This window comes from Myripristis murdjan, chromosome 11 (genome assembly GCF_902150065.1).
Source record: "Myripristis murdjan chromosome 11, fMyrMur1.1, whole genome shotgun sequence".
Classification (NCBI taxonomy): domain Eukaryota; kingdom Metazoa; phylum Chordata; class Actinopteri; order Holocentriformes; family Holocentridae; genus Myripristis; species Myripristis murdjan.
In genome coordinates, this window is record NC_043990.1 from 13,905,229 (window position 1) to 13,919,529 (window position 14,301).

General features: G+C 42.5%; 1 protein-coding gene across 1 annotated transcript; it reads right to left on the bottom strand.

The window, feature by feature from the left end:
- Window positions 1-442: 442 nt before the first annotated feature.
- Window positions 443-1,547, bottom strand: ecm1a (extracellular matrix protein 1a). Its single transcript, XM_030064109.1, has 3 exons — window positions 1,350-1,547; window positions 981-1,237; window positions 443-891 (listed from the first exon to the last, which is right to left on the bottom strand). The coding sequence occupies exons 1-3, from the start codon at window positions 1,420-1,422 to the stop codon at window positions 688-690; spliced, it is 534 nt and encodes a 177-aa protein (XP_029919969.1). The 5' UTR covers window positions 1,423-1,547; the 3' UTR covers window positions 443-687.
- Window positions 1,548-14,301: the final 12,754 nt, after the last annotated feature.

Genomic DNA, 14,301 nt, shown 5'->3' on the forward strand with positions numbered 1-14,301 from the left:
TCTTACTTGTGGGAATAAATATGAAGTGTTGGAAACATCTTGCAACAGTGTTAGATATGGAAATGTGGGCAAGTTTGGTGAATTAGTTGGCTGTATATTATATGACTGGCTATTTTGGAAGGATGTCAAATTATTAAAGAAACCAGAAAATACGGATAATAAGAATAATTTACCCACTGTATTTGGGTGCATCTGGATGGATAGCCTGTGTTTGGGTTGAGTGGGAAAATACCTTTGTATTTTGAGTGAACTGTACCTTTAACTGTACTGTGCAGCGTGTTTTTCTCTTGGAGCGTCCAACTTCTGAGAGAAATACCGACCCCTGGTGGCAATATTTTGTATTGCATGTGTTCACACTGGATGAATGATAAACTAGGAGGTTTTATGAGAAGGCATGCAAGATGCTTTTACACCAATATATTTATTTGTTTAGTTTTTTTTTTATTGTTGACAAAGCATATGATGTGTTAATAACACTGGAAAATAATCACAGAGTCAAATTTGAGCGATGAGGTGAAGATTATTCCAACAAACAGTGATTAAAAAGTTGAGTAAAAGTATAAAGTTGGCTTTATATCAAGATTAACTTGTCCTATCAAAACCCAAGTCTCTGGGCACATAAACTCCTTCAGAGTTATTTTTACATTTTCCCAATATTTTTAGATCTTACTGTGCACCTATTCCCCTTTAGCATGCATTTAGGTTGAAGGTAAATCCTGGCTCCTGGGGGAGTGAAGGAGCTGTGTAGCCCAGTGTTGGGGTGTAAAAGGGGTTTGGGACGTCAGTGTTGAAGCATGTCCATCTTGCTTCTCCCCTGTCCTCACAGCACTCATAAGGCACAGTCATGGTGGCATATTCGTCCACACAGAATTGAGAGAGGGCTTGTCGCCACTGCAAGAGAAAAATATTCAAAGCCAGTGTTGTTGTAGCTCTCTCTCTCTTTCTGTAATCCACATGCAAAGACACATGCTGAGACTCACCGCTTGCTGGGCACAGCAGAGGATGTGGCTGCTTTGTTGAGCAACTTGTCCGCTGCAGCACACGCTGTACCATGACTCCAAACGGTTGATGGCATTTCCACAGCGGCGGAAGTGACTGGCACCAGATTTGGGGAAGAAGCTGGGTGGGTATCTAGGACGACCATGGCCATGGTGGCATATGGCAGCAAGATTCTCAGCAGTGGGGCATGCAGGGGGGAACGGGACGTCGGGCTCGTTGAGGGAGTTTCTTTGGCCCACTGAGAACATAGAACAAAGAGCATTTGAATTCAAAGACACAAACACAAGTGATTAATAAGAGTTTGAATGCATTAAATTGTTCAAAGACATAAAATTGTAGGAAAAAAATACCTCCAAGTTCTGCACCATCAAGAGTCAGTAGGGAAAGTATCCAAAAACCTGTGATGCCTGCTGTCAGAATCATTGTTTTATGGTAGTTTGATTAGAGTTGAAAAAGACAGATTTCTCTCCAACAAGTCTATCAAAGATATTTAACTGAATCCTCAGCCCGCTTATATTGAGAGGGGTGAGGGGAGTGAGTCCACAGGCGTGCAATGCTCGGAAGAGAGCAGATAATCTAGAGGTGGAAGGGATGAGTGTGGGGGAGATAGCATAATGTGAGGAACTGTCAAAATGAGCACAAAGTGACGATCTGCCATGAAAGCAGTTTGAATCGCACTTCATAAGTGAGTCAGTGATGTTTTTGCTGACTGGATAAAGTGAGAGAGAAACATGGAACAGAGTGACATGATCAGTAAGAACAAAGCTCTCTGATCTGCCTGCCAAAACCTACCCCGGCTGATACTCCCTCAAACCGGCTGAGTTGACTTGTTGTTATCTAACGATGGCATGCACAACCAAAAATACAGAACATTTCATCCGGTGTTGATCCATGAGGGGTGTTAACGTGCCACAGCACATGCGTGTGGAATGAAGGATGCACACACTGAATATCAGAGCAGTTTCCTTATCAGCTTGAGTCTTTTTCACTCCCTGAAATTCAAACAATTCTCACACAATCATTTTTTTCTGTCTGCATTGTACAGTCACAGTCATGCTGACTGTTTTTTTCCCCACCTCTTATTAGGAACATTTTCGTCTTTGTTAACAATATAATGTTAACTTGTCTCAATAAAAACAATAACCTTCCCTCAGTCTTTGATTTGTTTGCTTTGTGTTGCAGGTTGTCGGGGTGTGACTTGAGATATGACAGCTCACCACCCTTTATATATACAACATGAACAATGTTATCACAGGTACCGTTTGCAACCACCAAGCAGCCACTGAGATTAGACTTGTGTGCCCTTTCACCTTTTATCAAAGTGCTGTTCAGCTGTTGTCAAGTTACATTATTTTGCTATTCAATACTGTTGTAAACCCATCTTTAACTGCCTCTCAAATTCATACCACCCTGTAAATGTCTTGTAATGTCAGTGGGAATGCTGGTGCAAAAGCCATTCCAACCAGTATAAAAGCATATATTCCTAAGTTTATACTACAATAACAATAAGACTTATTATTTTAATACCAGAAATAATATAATAATATTATTATATATAGCTAAAATAATAACAACAGCAATACTGATAGTAATACTAATACTAACAATAATACTACTGCTTCTTCTTCTTCTCCATCTTCTTTTTCTTCTTCTTATTATTAGCATCATCATCGTCATCGTTCATCATCATCATCATCATTGTTCTAAGCAAGGCATAAACAGAACTCATTATAGACAAAGTTAAAGTAACAATTCCGAGATATGAAAATATAAGGTGTGGAGTATATATAAAAACAATAATAAGTAAAACAATGAAAAGATATGTCAAATAATGTGTAAAAACTATAAAACTGTACATAAATAAATAAAAAGAAAATGCATTTAAATTTGGTGGGAAGGAGAGTGAAAGAAAAGCCAAAGGAAAAGATCGTGAGGTGTGTTTTCCGAAGGCATTTAATGAGATTCTTATTTGACATTTGTACATAAGGGACACATTTAATACAGATCAACATCCAAATGTCAATACAGAGGACATTTTTGCCATGTGAAAAGGTGGTTCTTGAACTGGCATCCCTGCAGGCAGCGTGACACCTTTTCTCTGATTGGCTTCCACTTGACCACCAAGTGAAATAAAAAGCCATCAATCGAGAAGCCCCTCATGCACATTCCTGGTCTTCTGGCTGAGGTAAGGCTGACTGGCGAATTTTGCAGCACAACTCCAGCTTTTTCAATTATTTTTGATACTCTGAAATAGATCTGTAAAAATATTCTTGAACAGTAGATTTGACTCATAAAGTTTGGGTGCATGACAATTATTTTTTTGTGACTACGGCTTTGGGGCAATTTGTGCACCTTGTGTGACAATAACATATAGTTTGGTTTATCATAGCATTTCTCAAACTTGGGTGATAACCGGATCAAACAAGAAGAGACAAAAATAAGCAGTTGGTTTCCAAAATGTTGAGCAACAGTGACATTATTCATTATTCATTATTCAAACTGACCAGTGTGTGTGCGTGTGTGTGTGTGTGTGTGTGTGTGTGTGTGTGTGTGTTCCATGAGAGGGTTCATTGGTAATATTATTTTGTTTTTCATTGTTTTTAGGTGCAAGAATGAAGGGGTTGGTGCACTGTTTTGCAGGTTTCCTGCTTGTGGGTGAGTGATGGAAAGATTTTAACATTTAGTTTTTTCCAGACGAGGACAGAGATTTGCTTAATAGGCAAAACAACAAATGACAACTATATAACAAGAGCTCTGCGCTTTGTGAAAATGACACACATCATTAGAGTTGCCACTCAGCTCTCAGTCTGTCAGGACATAATTTGGTGCTGCACAGATCAGTGATTTGATCCTAGCACAAACAGCGCCTGCAGGGTCTGGGCCTTAATGCTGCCTGGAGATTATTCATGCTCAAAATGTATCCACCCGTCATATAATTATACACGATTCTTTGTGAAAGTTGTTGAAAACATGGCATAAGTTATATAAAAATGTTAAAATCTGACTAATGTTTAGTTGCATAAAAAGCTTATTTATGATTATGTCTGCATATTGACCTTTTGGATGTTGAAAGAAGTGTATCTTTCTGCTGTTTGCAGGACTCTGCTCTGCTACAACTGCAGGGAGAGAGTTTGCCACATCTTTCATGCAAAACATGGGGGGTGACAATAAGTATACTCATTTCATGGTTGAAGTCTCAGCTTTGCCCACCTCTCAAGGCAGCACCAAGGTCAAGGTGACTGCTGTGGGCGAGGTCTATGAGAAAGAGATTCAGCCTGGTAAGGGTGTGTCCTTCAAAATGCCTGACAGTGTAGAGATGAGAGGCAGTAAAAAATTCAGTCAGACTGTCCTGATTGAGGCTAGCCAAGACGTCACCGTACAGACCCTCAACTTTAAGGAAGACACCGCAGACACCTCTGTGATTTACCCCGTGGATGAATGGGGCACTGAATACTACATTTTCACTCCCTCCAGCAATGTGCCTGGTTCCTTCAAAGAATTTTCTATCACCAACCACAAAGATGGCAACTCTGTCGAGGTTTTCTTTCTGAAGGGCTCTGCCACATTTGAGGGGAAAGCCTACAGGAAGGGAAGCAAGTTGACCATAAAGCTAGAGCCATTTGAGAGTGTTCAGATCCAGAGTAAGGATGACTTAAGTAGTACCAGAGTAGTCTCTCAGCGTCCTGTTGCCGTCTCAACGGGACATAGCTGTGCTGAGAAGTACACTGCCTGCAACCATGTCTATGAACAACTTCTTCCTGTAAAGAGCTGGGGTAAGGAATTCATTGTTGCACCCCTGCCCTTTCATCCTTTCTGGGCATATGACGATGTTATCGTCCAAGCATCCCAATCCACCAAAATCACCAAGAATGTAGGTGGAAACATCCAGAGTTTCCCTATGTTTGCTGGACAAACAATGAAATTCCGCTCTGAGTGGCCACACGCCATGCATTTGACATCTGACAAGGGAGTCCAGGTCCTGTTTGAGTTCACCGGAGGTTCATTTGATGATCCAGATCAGTATTATGATCCCTTCCTGATGACCATCCTGCCCACAAATAAGTTCAGCATCTCCTATACCTTGGAAGGGCGCGAAGAATTTAGTAATGCAGCCATACTTGTGGCTCGGAGCAATGACCTGGATGGTGTAAGAATAGACACAAAACCGCTGCCTGCTGACCTCCAATGGCACAAAGTCGATGGGACTGACTACTCCTGGACTGAGCTTTACAATTACCTGACGGTGGGTTTCCATGAGATATCTCACCCCAAGTCTCCATTTGCTGTCTACAGCATTGGTTTAGCTTTGGCTAATGGTTATGGATCCCCTGCATCTGATAATCGTCCAGGTACGTAAAAAAAAAAAGAAAAGAAAAAGAAAAAGAAAAAAAAAGTATTTTCACAGTATAGTGCAAGTTTAAGTGAAATGTAGATGCAACCAGCAATCTGTGCATCTGAGAAACACAAAGTGTGTGTGTGTGTGTGTGTGTGTGTGTGTGGGAGAGAGAGAGAGTGAGAGAGACAGAGATAGAGATAGGGAGGGCGATTTTGAATGTGCAGGTGCATGCACATGTGAAATATCTAGTAAGAAATATGATATATGATACATAGTGTAATGTATAGTATAGTAAACAATCTACATTTTTGTGGATGGAAAATGTTCATTTTTCCCTCCTTTGCTTTCTCAATGTCTCACACGGCATCAGTGAAACGTGACTGCAGCACCATCAAATGCCCAAAAGATGAAGAGTGTCAGATGAGAGGAAGCACCCCAACATGTGTGAAAAAGCCACCAGTGATCAAAACAGGGACCTGCTGGGCCATGGGTGACCCTCACTACCGCACATTTGATGGCCACTACTTCAACTTCATGGGAAACTGCACCTACACCATGGCCAAGAACTGCCACGTTGATGGCAGCCACCCAGCCTTTGAGGTGGAGGCCCAGAATGAAAACCGTGCCAGCTCAAAGGTCACATTTGTTGGCAAGGTGATCATTAAGGTCTATGGATACACTATGACCATCGTAAGGTTTGAGACTGGCTTTGTCAGGGTAAGTAAAGCCTTTTACACACTGACACATTCAAAAGTGTTTATGAATTTGTATTACTTTTTGTATTATTTTATGTTAATTTTACAGTATCTCAACATCTGCCCATCTGTTTTAGATGGACTACACATTGTGGAATCTCCCCATCAACCTGGACAACGGCAAGGTGAAGCTGTTCCAGAGTGGCATGTCTGTCGTCATGGAAACAGACTTTGGTCTGACTGTGCAGTACGACTGGCAGCAGCATCTTGTCATCACAGTGCCAGGCAGTTTTGCTGGCAAGGTGTGCGGCTTGTGTGGCAACTTCAACAGCAAAGACAAAGACGATCTCACAACCTCCACTGGATCGCTGGCCAGCAGCGTGGCGGCCCTGGGAAAGAGCTGGAGGGTCCCCGGCGTGCCAGGAGACGCCCACTGTCGAGATGAATGCACCGGCCAGTGTGAGACCTGTGAGAGTGGTGGCTTTTTGGAGGGCTTGACCGACAAGCTGTTCTGTGGTTTGCTCACCCGCATCATGGACGGACCCTTCAGTGACTGCCACGCTGTCATCGACCCCAATATCTTCCATGAGATCTGCCTGTATGATGTGTGCATGGGCGAGGGGATGAAGAACTTCCTCTGCAACACCTTGCAGGTGTACTCTGATGCCTGTCAGAGGGCCGGGGTCAAGATCCATAACTGGAGGAGGCTTGCCGGTTGCTGTGAGTAATTCATGCAAAGAACTGAGATAAGATAGAGCAGAAAGTTATGTTTCTGATTCACTTAAATCATTTGAAGTAGGCTATGCAAGCTCATCATTGTTAGGGGAATGTTTTGTTTGTTTTTTCACAAATATTAGTCACTCTCAGTGGTGGAAAGAGTACCACAAATTGCTGCTCACATAGTAGCACTGTTACTTTGCTGATATTTTGGCTAAATAGAAGTAGAACGTCTGCAAAAATCTACTGATGTAAGAGTAAAATTTGAAGTGAGGACCCTGTACACTCAACTGAGGTGAACTCACCGATATTTTCCCCCTTTTTTCCACACTTATTCCACACTTTTACCAGTTGAATCTAAATGGTCTTCACCTCCATCAACCGTTTGCAGTCTTTCGTCATGCAGCTTTTATTGTGAAATTTGGAAATGACAAAAAGTAGAAAGTCTTTGCTGACTGAGCATTCATGGTGACAGGTTCCACAATCTGTTAATGGGCATTTGTTCTCTGTAATGGATCTGATTTAAAATGTAGTGAAGTACAAAAGTCAAGCAAAAAATGTACTTAAGTATAAGTAAAAGTACTGAATCAAATACTCCAAATTTTACAAGTACACAAAAAGCTATTTAATAAGAGTAACTTGAGTGAATGAAATTAGTGACTTCCACCTCTGGTCGTTCTGTCCTATTCATGTGTCATTTCTTCTCTCAAACAGCTGACCCTGCATGCCCAGAGAACAGCCATTATGAGTTCTGCGGGAGTGCCTGTCCTGCCACCTGTGAAAATCCAGGTGCTCCGTCCAAATGCAAAGCGAGCTGTGTGGAGACCTGTGTTTGTAACGAAGGCTTCCTGCTCAGTGGAACCAAATGTGTCCCCAAGACCCAGTGTGGCTGCATGTACAAAGGCCGCTATGTGGAGGCCGGAGCCACCTTCTTATCTGATGATCACTGTACCGAGAAGTGCAAATGTAACCCAGCCAACAACAAGGTGGTTTGTACGAGTCCAGGCTGTCAAAACGGGTACGAGTGCAAGCGGGTCGACGACCTTGTAGGCTGTCACCCTAAAGCCTACGCTAACTGCAGTGTGTCTGGAGACCCTCACTATAGCACCTTTGATGGATACACATACAACTTCCAGGGCACCTGCGTGTATCAGATGGCTGGTGTGTGCTCTACAGATCCCTCCCTGGAACACTTTGATGTTCTGGTGCAAAATGACGCCCGAGGCAAGAGAGTGGGTTCAAGAACAAAGCTGGTTGAAGTCAACGTTTATGACACTTCCATTGTTATCAGCAAAAACCACAAAGGAGCCGTCCTGGTGAGCTACAACATATCGAATTTATCATGACATGCAGTTTTGTTTTGTTTTTTGCTTACATTAGCTTCATCTCTTGAATTAAACTTTTTTTTTGTTTGTTTTGCAGATAAAAGGAGAAATTACCTATCTACCTGTAAATCTTAATCATGGCAAGATTAGAATCTACCAAAGTGGTGACTTTGCTGAGATCAGTACCGACTTTGGGCTGAAAGTTTCCTATGATTGGAATTCAATAGTGTTTGTCACAGTCCCCAGTAGATATGCTGGCGCCATGTGTGGCATGTGTGGCAACTATAATAACGACCGCAAAGATGACCTACAGATGAAGAATGGGAAACGGGCGTCTTCCCCAGGGGAACTTGGCAAAAGTTGGAGGGTTGCTGAGATCCCCGGCTGTGTGGATGACTGCAAGGACAAGAACCACTGTCCCAACTGCGATATCACCGAGAAAGAAAAGTTTGAGACCAATAAATACTGTGGTGAAATACGGAACCCCAATGGCCCCTTCCGCCGATGCCATGACAAAATAGACCCTCAACCCAAGTTTGAAAGCTGTGTTTATGATGCGTGCCTCAACAATGGCAAAAAAGGTTCCTGGTGCAACATCTTCCACGCTTACACAATTGAATGCCAAAGGGCAGGAATTAAAGTTGACCGGTGGAGGAGAAAAGACTTTTGTCCCGCGTCTAAGATGGAGCACCCTAAAAACAGCCACTATGAACCATGCGGCAGTGTTTGCCATGTGACCTGTGGCATCGGGGCACCTCCCAGTGACTGCGACAAGCCCTGCGAAGAGGGATGGTTGTGCAATGATGGCTACCTACTCAGTGGAAAAGACTGTGTGCCTATTGACCAGTGTGGCTGTATGTACAATGACAAATATCATAAGTACGGAGAGGTTTTCTACGCAGATCAACACTGCACAGAGAAGTGCATTTGTAATGGCACGGTAGGTTTACAAAGCGTTTTGTTAATTGGCATATTAAATACACAGTGTATCCCAAATACTGTCTGATAGTATGGTATAATCTGAAAAACCGAATACATTTATCTTACATACAGCTGCAGTGTACAAGGTCCCCTTGCAATGAAAATGAGAGGTGCGAAATGAAGAATGGTGTTCGATCATGCCAGCCTGTGGAAAAAGGATTCTGCTCCGTCTCTGGTGATCCTCACTACAGGACCTTTGACAACGCCAACTACGACTTCCAAGGCACCTGCACCTACACCGCAGCTACAGCCTGCCATCTGGAGGGCACACAGCTCACCCCTTTCTCTGTGGTGGTCGAGAATGAAAGATGGCCCAGTATGACAGTTAACCCAAATGTGTCTGTTGCTAAGGTTGTTGCTGTGGAAGTGTACGGCAATATCCTGATTCTCCGTAGGAATCAAATTGGCGTTGTCATGGTTAGTAATGCATGGTGTTGTTGTGAAAATTTGGATTTACATACATTCCTTCATTCATTCATTTCATCCCTGACCAGTATGCAGTAGACGAAGATCCTGCATTATGGCTTCAAGGCAGAATGAGTGGGATGGCAGAGTGGGATGGCAGAATGAAATTGCCTGACATGTAAAACATTTCATATACACCTGCTGTTGTGACATCAGTCTGACATTGCACGCTGTGATTGGCTGTGAGCTGCACACCCATTTCCCAAAGGCTTGTGCCCAGGAGAATCCCCAGCTCAGCAAAACAAGAAAATCCAGGCAGAAGGCAGGGACTCTGCAGCTTCACTTACCAATACACACTTCTAGTGGCTCATTATTATTTTTATGATTTTTGTATGAGTCTATATGTTGTTTGTAGGAAAATCCCTCTCATTCTGCCTTGCAACTTTAATTTTATGGCAGGAGGCGACACTTTGATCCAGACAGAATCTTCTTACATACAATAAATGGATATTTCATTTAACACAAATAACCTGTTTCTTTGTGTTTTTTAGCTGAACGGCATTGCTACAACCATCCCCCTCAACCTCAATGAAGGACAAGTGCAGATCTACAAAGAAGGCCACCACTATGTCATTGCAACCGACTTTGGCCTGAGGGTGACCTACGACCTGCTCTTCCAGGTTACTATCACTGTCCCTGGAAACTATAAGGGCAAGACCTGCGGCCTGTGTGGCAACTTCAATGGCAACAAAGACGATGAGTATAGGCTGCCTGATGGCAAAAAAACCGACCTCCTGAAATTTGCGGCAGCCTGGAAAAAGTCTGTGCTTGGAGTGGTTTGTGATGACGGCTGCAGCGGGGACCTCTGCCCCAAGTGTGACAGTCACCTAAAACCTATCTTCGAGAAAAACTGTCACATAATGATCGATGCCAACGGTCCTTTTGCTAAATGCCACAACATTATAAACCCACAGTCCTACTACAGAGATTGTGTCTATGATGTATGCATGTCCCAGGGAGACAGCCGTGTTCTCTGTCATAGTATCTCAGCATACATGAGTGACTGTCAGGATTTTGGAGTTCAGGTCGGCAACTGGAGAACACCACAATTCTGCCGTAAGTGCCAGTCTTTGTGCTCATGTCTGGGGCAGATGGGCTGCTGATCCATAATTCATGTAACTGTAATTCCAAAGCTCTGATGTTATTTCTTTATCCAGCACTTATTTTGTCTCATGAAGTAGTAATGCTGAGGTTATTCTGCTGTTGCACTGATTAATGTTAAAAATATAAATCTAAACCTGGCGCTTTTCTTCCCTAGCTCTTTCCTGTCCTGCACACAGCCACTACCAGCTCTGCTCTGAGGTCGGCGGCACACCATGCCCCGGTCTCACCGACATTATCACCTACCCCGGCGTCTGTGCTGAGGTCTGTGCCTGTGATGATGGCTACTACTTCAACGGGACTGGCTGTGTGACGTGGGAGGAGTGCAGCTGTTACCACAATGGACGCACATATAAGGTAAAGTCACCAGTCGTTTGCCATTACACCCGTGCAAGCACTGCATTATGTGTAGACCCAGCAAAAATATATTAGAGGTCAAAATCAATATGGTGGTGTGACACTTGAAAAAAAGAATGTGTTTTTTGTTAGCTTGTATGATTAGGGTTATATTTAAACATTAACACTTCTGAAAGGAGAGTTTACACTCCTATGATTTTAAAATACATTTGGATTGTCCTTTTCCACAGATTGGCGAGTCTGTATTATCTGACGACTGTCAGGAGCTCTGCACCTGCACTTCCTCTGGTTATGTGGAGTGTGAGGAGCACAGATGCAAGATTTCAGAGAGCTGCGCAGTCAAGAATGGTTCCCGTGGCTGCTATCCCAAACAGTGTCAGATACAGATCGGAGGCTCCTTCACTCTTTTCAGTGGCACAAACGGCATCATCAGTGTTATGGGGGCCTATGAGATGATCACACATTGTGACCAGTCAGCTGTTGACTGGTTCAGGGTGGTGGTGAAACTCCAGGAATGCAGCCTAACCGGTTTGAAGAGTGTTGCTGCTATTTACGTGTACTTCAATGATCTTGCTGTTACTGTCACCGACAGAGAGGAGACTTGGGTGGGTATTTCTGCACATACACACAATGCACAAATGATATCAGGCCACACAACCTCTAACTTCACACAGTAAAATCCATCTCCGTTGCTCTTTACAGGTCAATGGTAAAAAGGTGACCCTTCCAAATGTGCCAAGAAATGACATCTCAGTGAGGGTCGTTGACAAAACCACAGTTATTGAGCAGAGGTCAGGCTTCCGGCTGTCTTACAGCCTCACTGAGGAGGTCATAGTGACTGTGAGTGACAGCATGCAAGGCAAGGTGTGTGGAGCGTGTGGAAAAGTCCTCCCCGCCAGAAACCTCCTGGGTTTCTCAGAGGACATGATGCAGGAGTACGTGTCTGCATTTGTCGCAGAAGACTTCCCTACCTGGTGAGTAGATTCTGGACGCAGACACACAGTGCCTGCAAATAACTCTTAGTTGTTCTCAACAGCTTTGAATACCAGGTGAATAAGGTTTATGTATATGACAATACAGAGATGTTATCCTGTAGAAGTCAGTGTAATATTTCATATCATATAAAAAAAAAATCCAGAAGTAGATTTTTAAATTATTTGTTCTCATTTGTGTCTTTCTGTCTTTTTCAGTGGCTTATAAACCAGCCAGATCATCTTCTCAGCAACTGGAGATCAAAGCAGCAGTGTAATCATCTACTATACACTTAGCAATATGCAATAAATCAACCCTTTTTTCAGAATGAGTATACTTTCCTCAATTCAACAACAAAATGGGTTTGTAAACTATTTAAACAATAAAGTTCATGTGCAAGGACAGATGGTGTTTTGCCTTTTCATTGATATTAAGATTTACACTATATATGTATACAAAACTGCAATAGACGGTCATATTTTTATTTTTATATGTATTATCATCCTCTATAGATTCCTATTAGAGTTGAGTTATTCAAAAATGGACCACTCTGATTCATTTTGACTGTCACTCACTCGGTTGGCCTGTTAAAATGCAAAATGATGGATTACTTTCTCCAAGTTAAAATATTACCACTAATTTAATGTGGTTGCCTAGTTAACATTGTTATTATTTAGAAAATTTGATGTTGATACAAGCATGCATTCCCACAGAAAACATCAAGTGGAAAACCAGATTTTGGCTCAAAAATGTGTATTTTATTGCAGTTTTATCAGACTTTTTACAATATAGAAACCGTTTATTGCACTTTTGGCAGAATTCAGAAAAAGCAAACCCCTTTGGCAAGAAATAGGATTCATATGGAACTCTTCAACTCAATGAAAATAATGACCAATCACTGGTACTGGCCGTTAATATTGGTGGAGGATCTGGATCAGCACATCACATTTTATCGTCGATAAAATGTGATGGAATTCACAAACTGTTGAAAAAAAAGAAAGAAACAGACACATCATTAAATGTCGAGCTGAATTTAAGTTTTTCCTTAACATTTCTGCAGTTGAAACTGTATCAAGAATAAAAAAAAATCTACAATCTCGAAGGAAGATGTACATTGTTCATTAAAATTTACAGAAGCACACCAGAATAAATATACTGCACATGAGCTGTTTGACACCCTGGCCATTTTCATAATGAGAGCAACTCTGTAGCAGTCATTTTATTTCCTGTTACTCCCAGCAAATTGGATTCTTGTATAACTATTAAATTGTAATTTTATTCTATTTCTTTGCCTTTTATGGTCAGTTTAGCATGGACAAAAGGCCATTTGCTACAATGGCAGAGTGAAATACACCCAAGAGGATTAGCACTATTTATATGACGGCTTCAAATTTGAGAATGTTCATGACACTAAACTGCACATGTGCTCGGATTTTAATACAAATCAGAACAATATGGCCTATTTCTGGCCTTTTTGGGCTGCACCAATAGTCATTTATTGAAGGTAATTAATTATGTGGCTCACCATTGAGGGAAATCAGGGGCTTTCCACTTCCCCATGTTCAGTGAGGCAAAGTTAGTGGTCTGCCCTTGAACAGAGATCAGCAGACTGTCTCCCAGAGTCAGTGGTGTATCACTAGTAGGGCTGAGTCTCCCACACGCCCCACAAACCAGGTCAGCTACTTTCTCACTGACAGACATGGTGAGGTCATTGGACGGACTGAAGGACAGCTGAAGGCCCGAAACGCTGTTAATTTCCACCGTATCATCAGAGACTGTCACTGTCACATTTTTCTGTGAGAAACTAGGCTGGCTCATCATCCTTCCATTCACCTGTGGATAAAGATTGAGTACTTTAGAATGACAAGTTAATTATTTTGGCAGCTTTGAGCATAAAGGCAGCCATCATTATCAACACACTCACCCAAATGTTATGTTTGCTGTCAACCGTGATCACCAGTTCACTGAGGAAGACATACACAGCCACGATCGTGTTAACTCCAGGAGAGCAGATTTCTAACTTCACCACCACCCTAAACCAGTCTGATGTCTGAGCCTGGTCACAGACTTGGATAACCTCATAGGCCCCTGGCTCTGTGATTGTGCCATCTGCACCACTGAATGGAGTGAGTGTCCCATTAGACCCCAACAAGCACTGCTTAAGGTAGCAGCCCATCACACCGTTCTTGATCTGGCAGCTCTCATCGGTGTTGCATGTCATGTTCCTGGACAGGATAACTCCTGAGGCTTGACAGGTGCTGATCCTGTGACAGTCATCTGAAATAATGAATCCTCCAATCTGCAAATAACACAATACACATTCTAAAAAAAGTTTGCATAGCCGAGCCTATCT

Excerpts from the sequence above, each read along its gene's own strand:
- ecm1a (XM_030064109.1), bottom strand. The coding sequence starts at position 1,422 with ATGATTCTGACAGCAGGCATCACAGGTTTTTGGATACTTTCCCTACTG. Across the intron at positions 1,238-1,349 it reads TGATGGTGCAGAACTTGGAG|TGGGCCAAAGAAACTCCCTC; the intron begins GTATTTTTTTCC and ends CTATGTTCTCAG. Across the intron at positions 892-980 it reads TCTGCTGTGCCCAGCAAGCG|TGGCGACAAGCCCTCTCTCA; the intron begins GTGAGTCTCAGC and ends TTTCTCTTGCAG.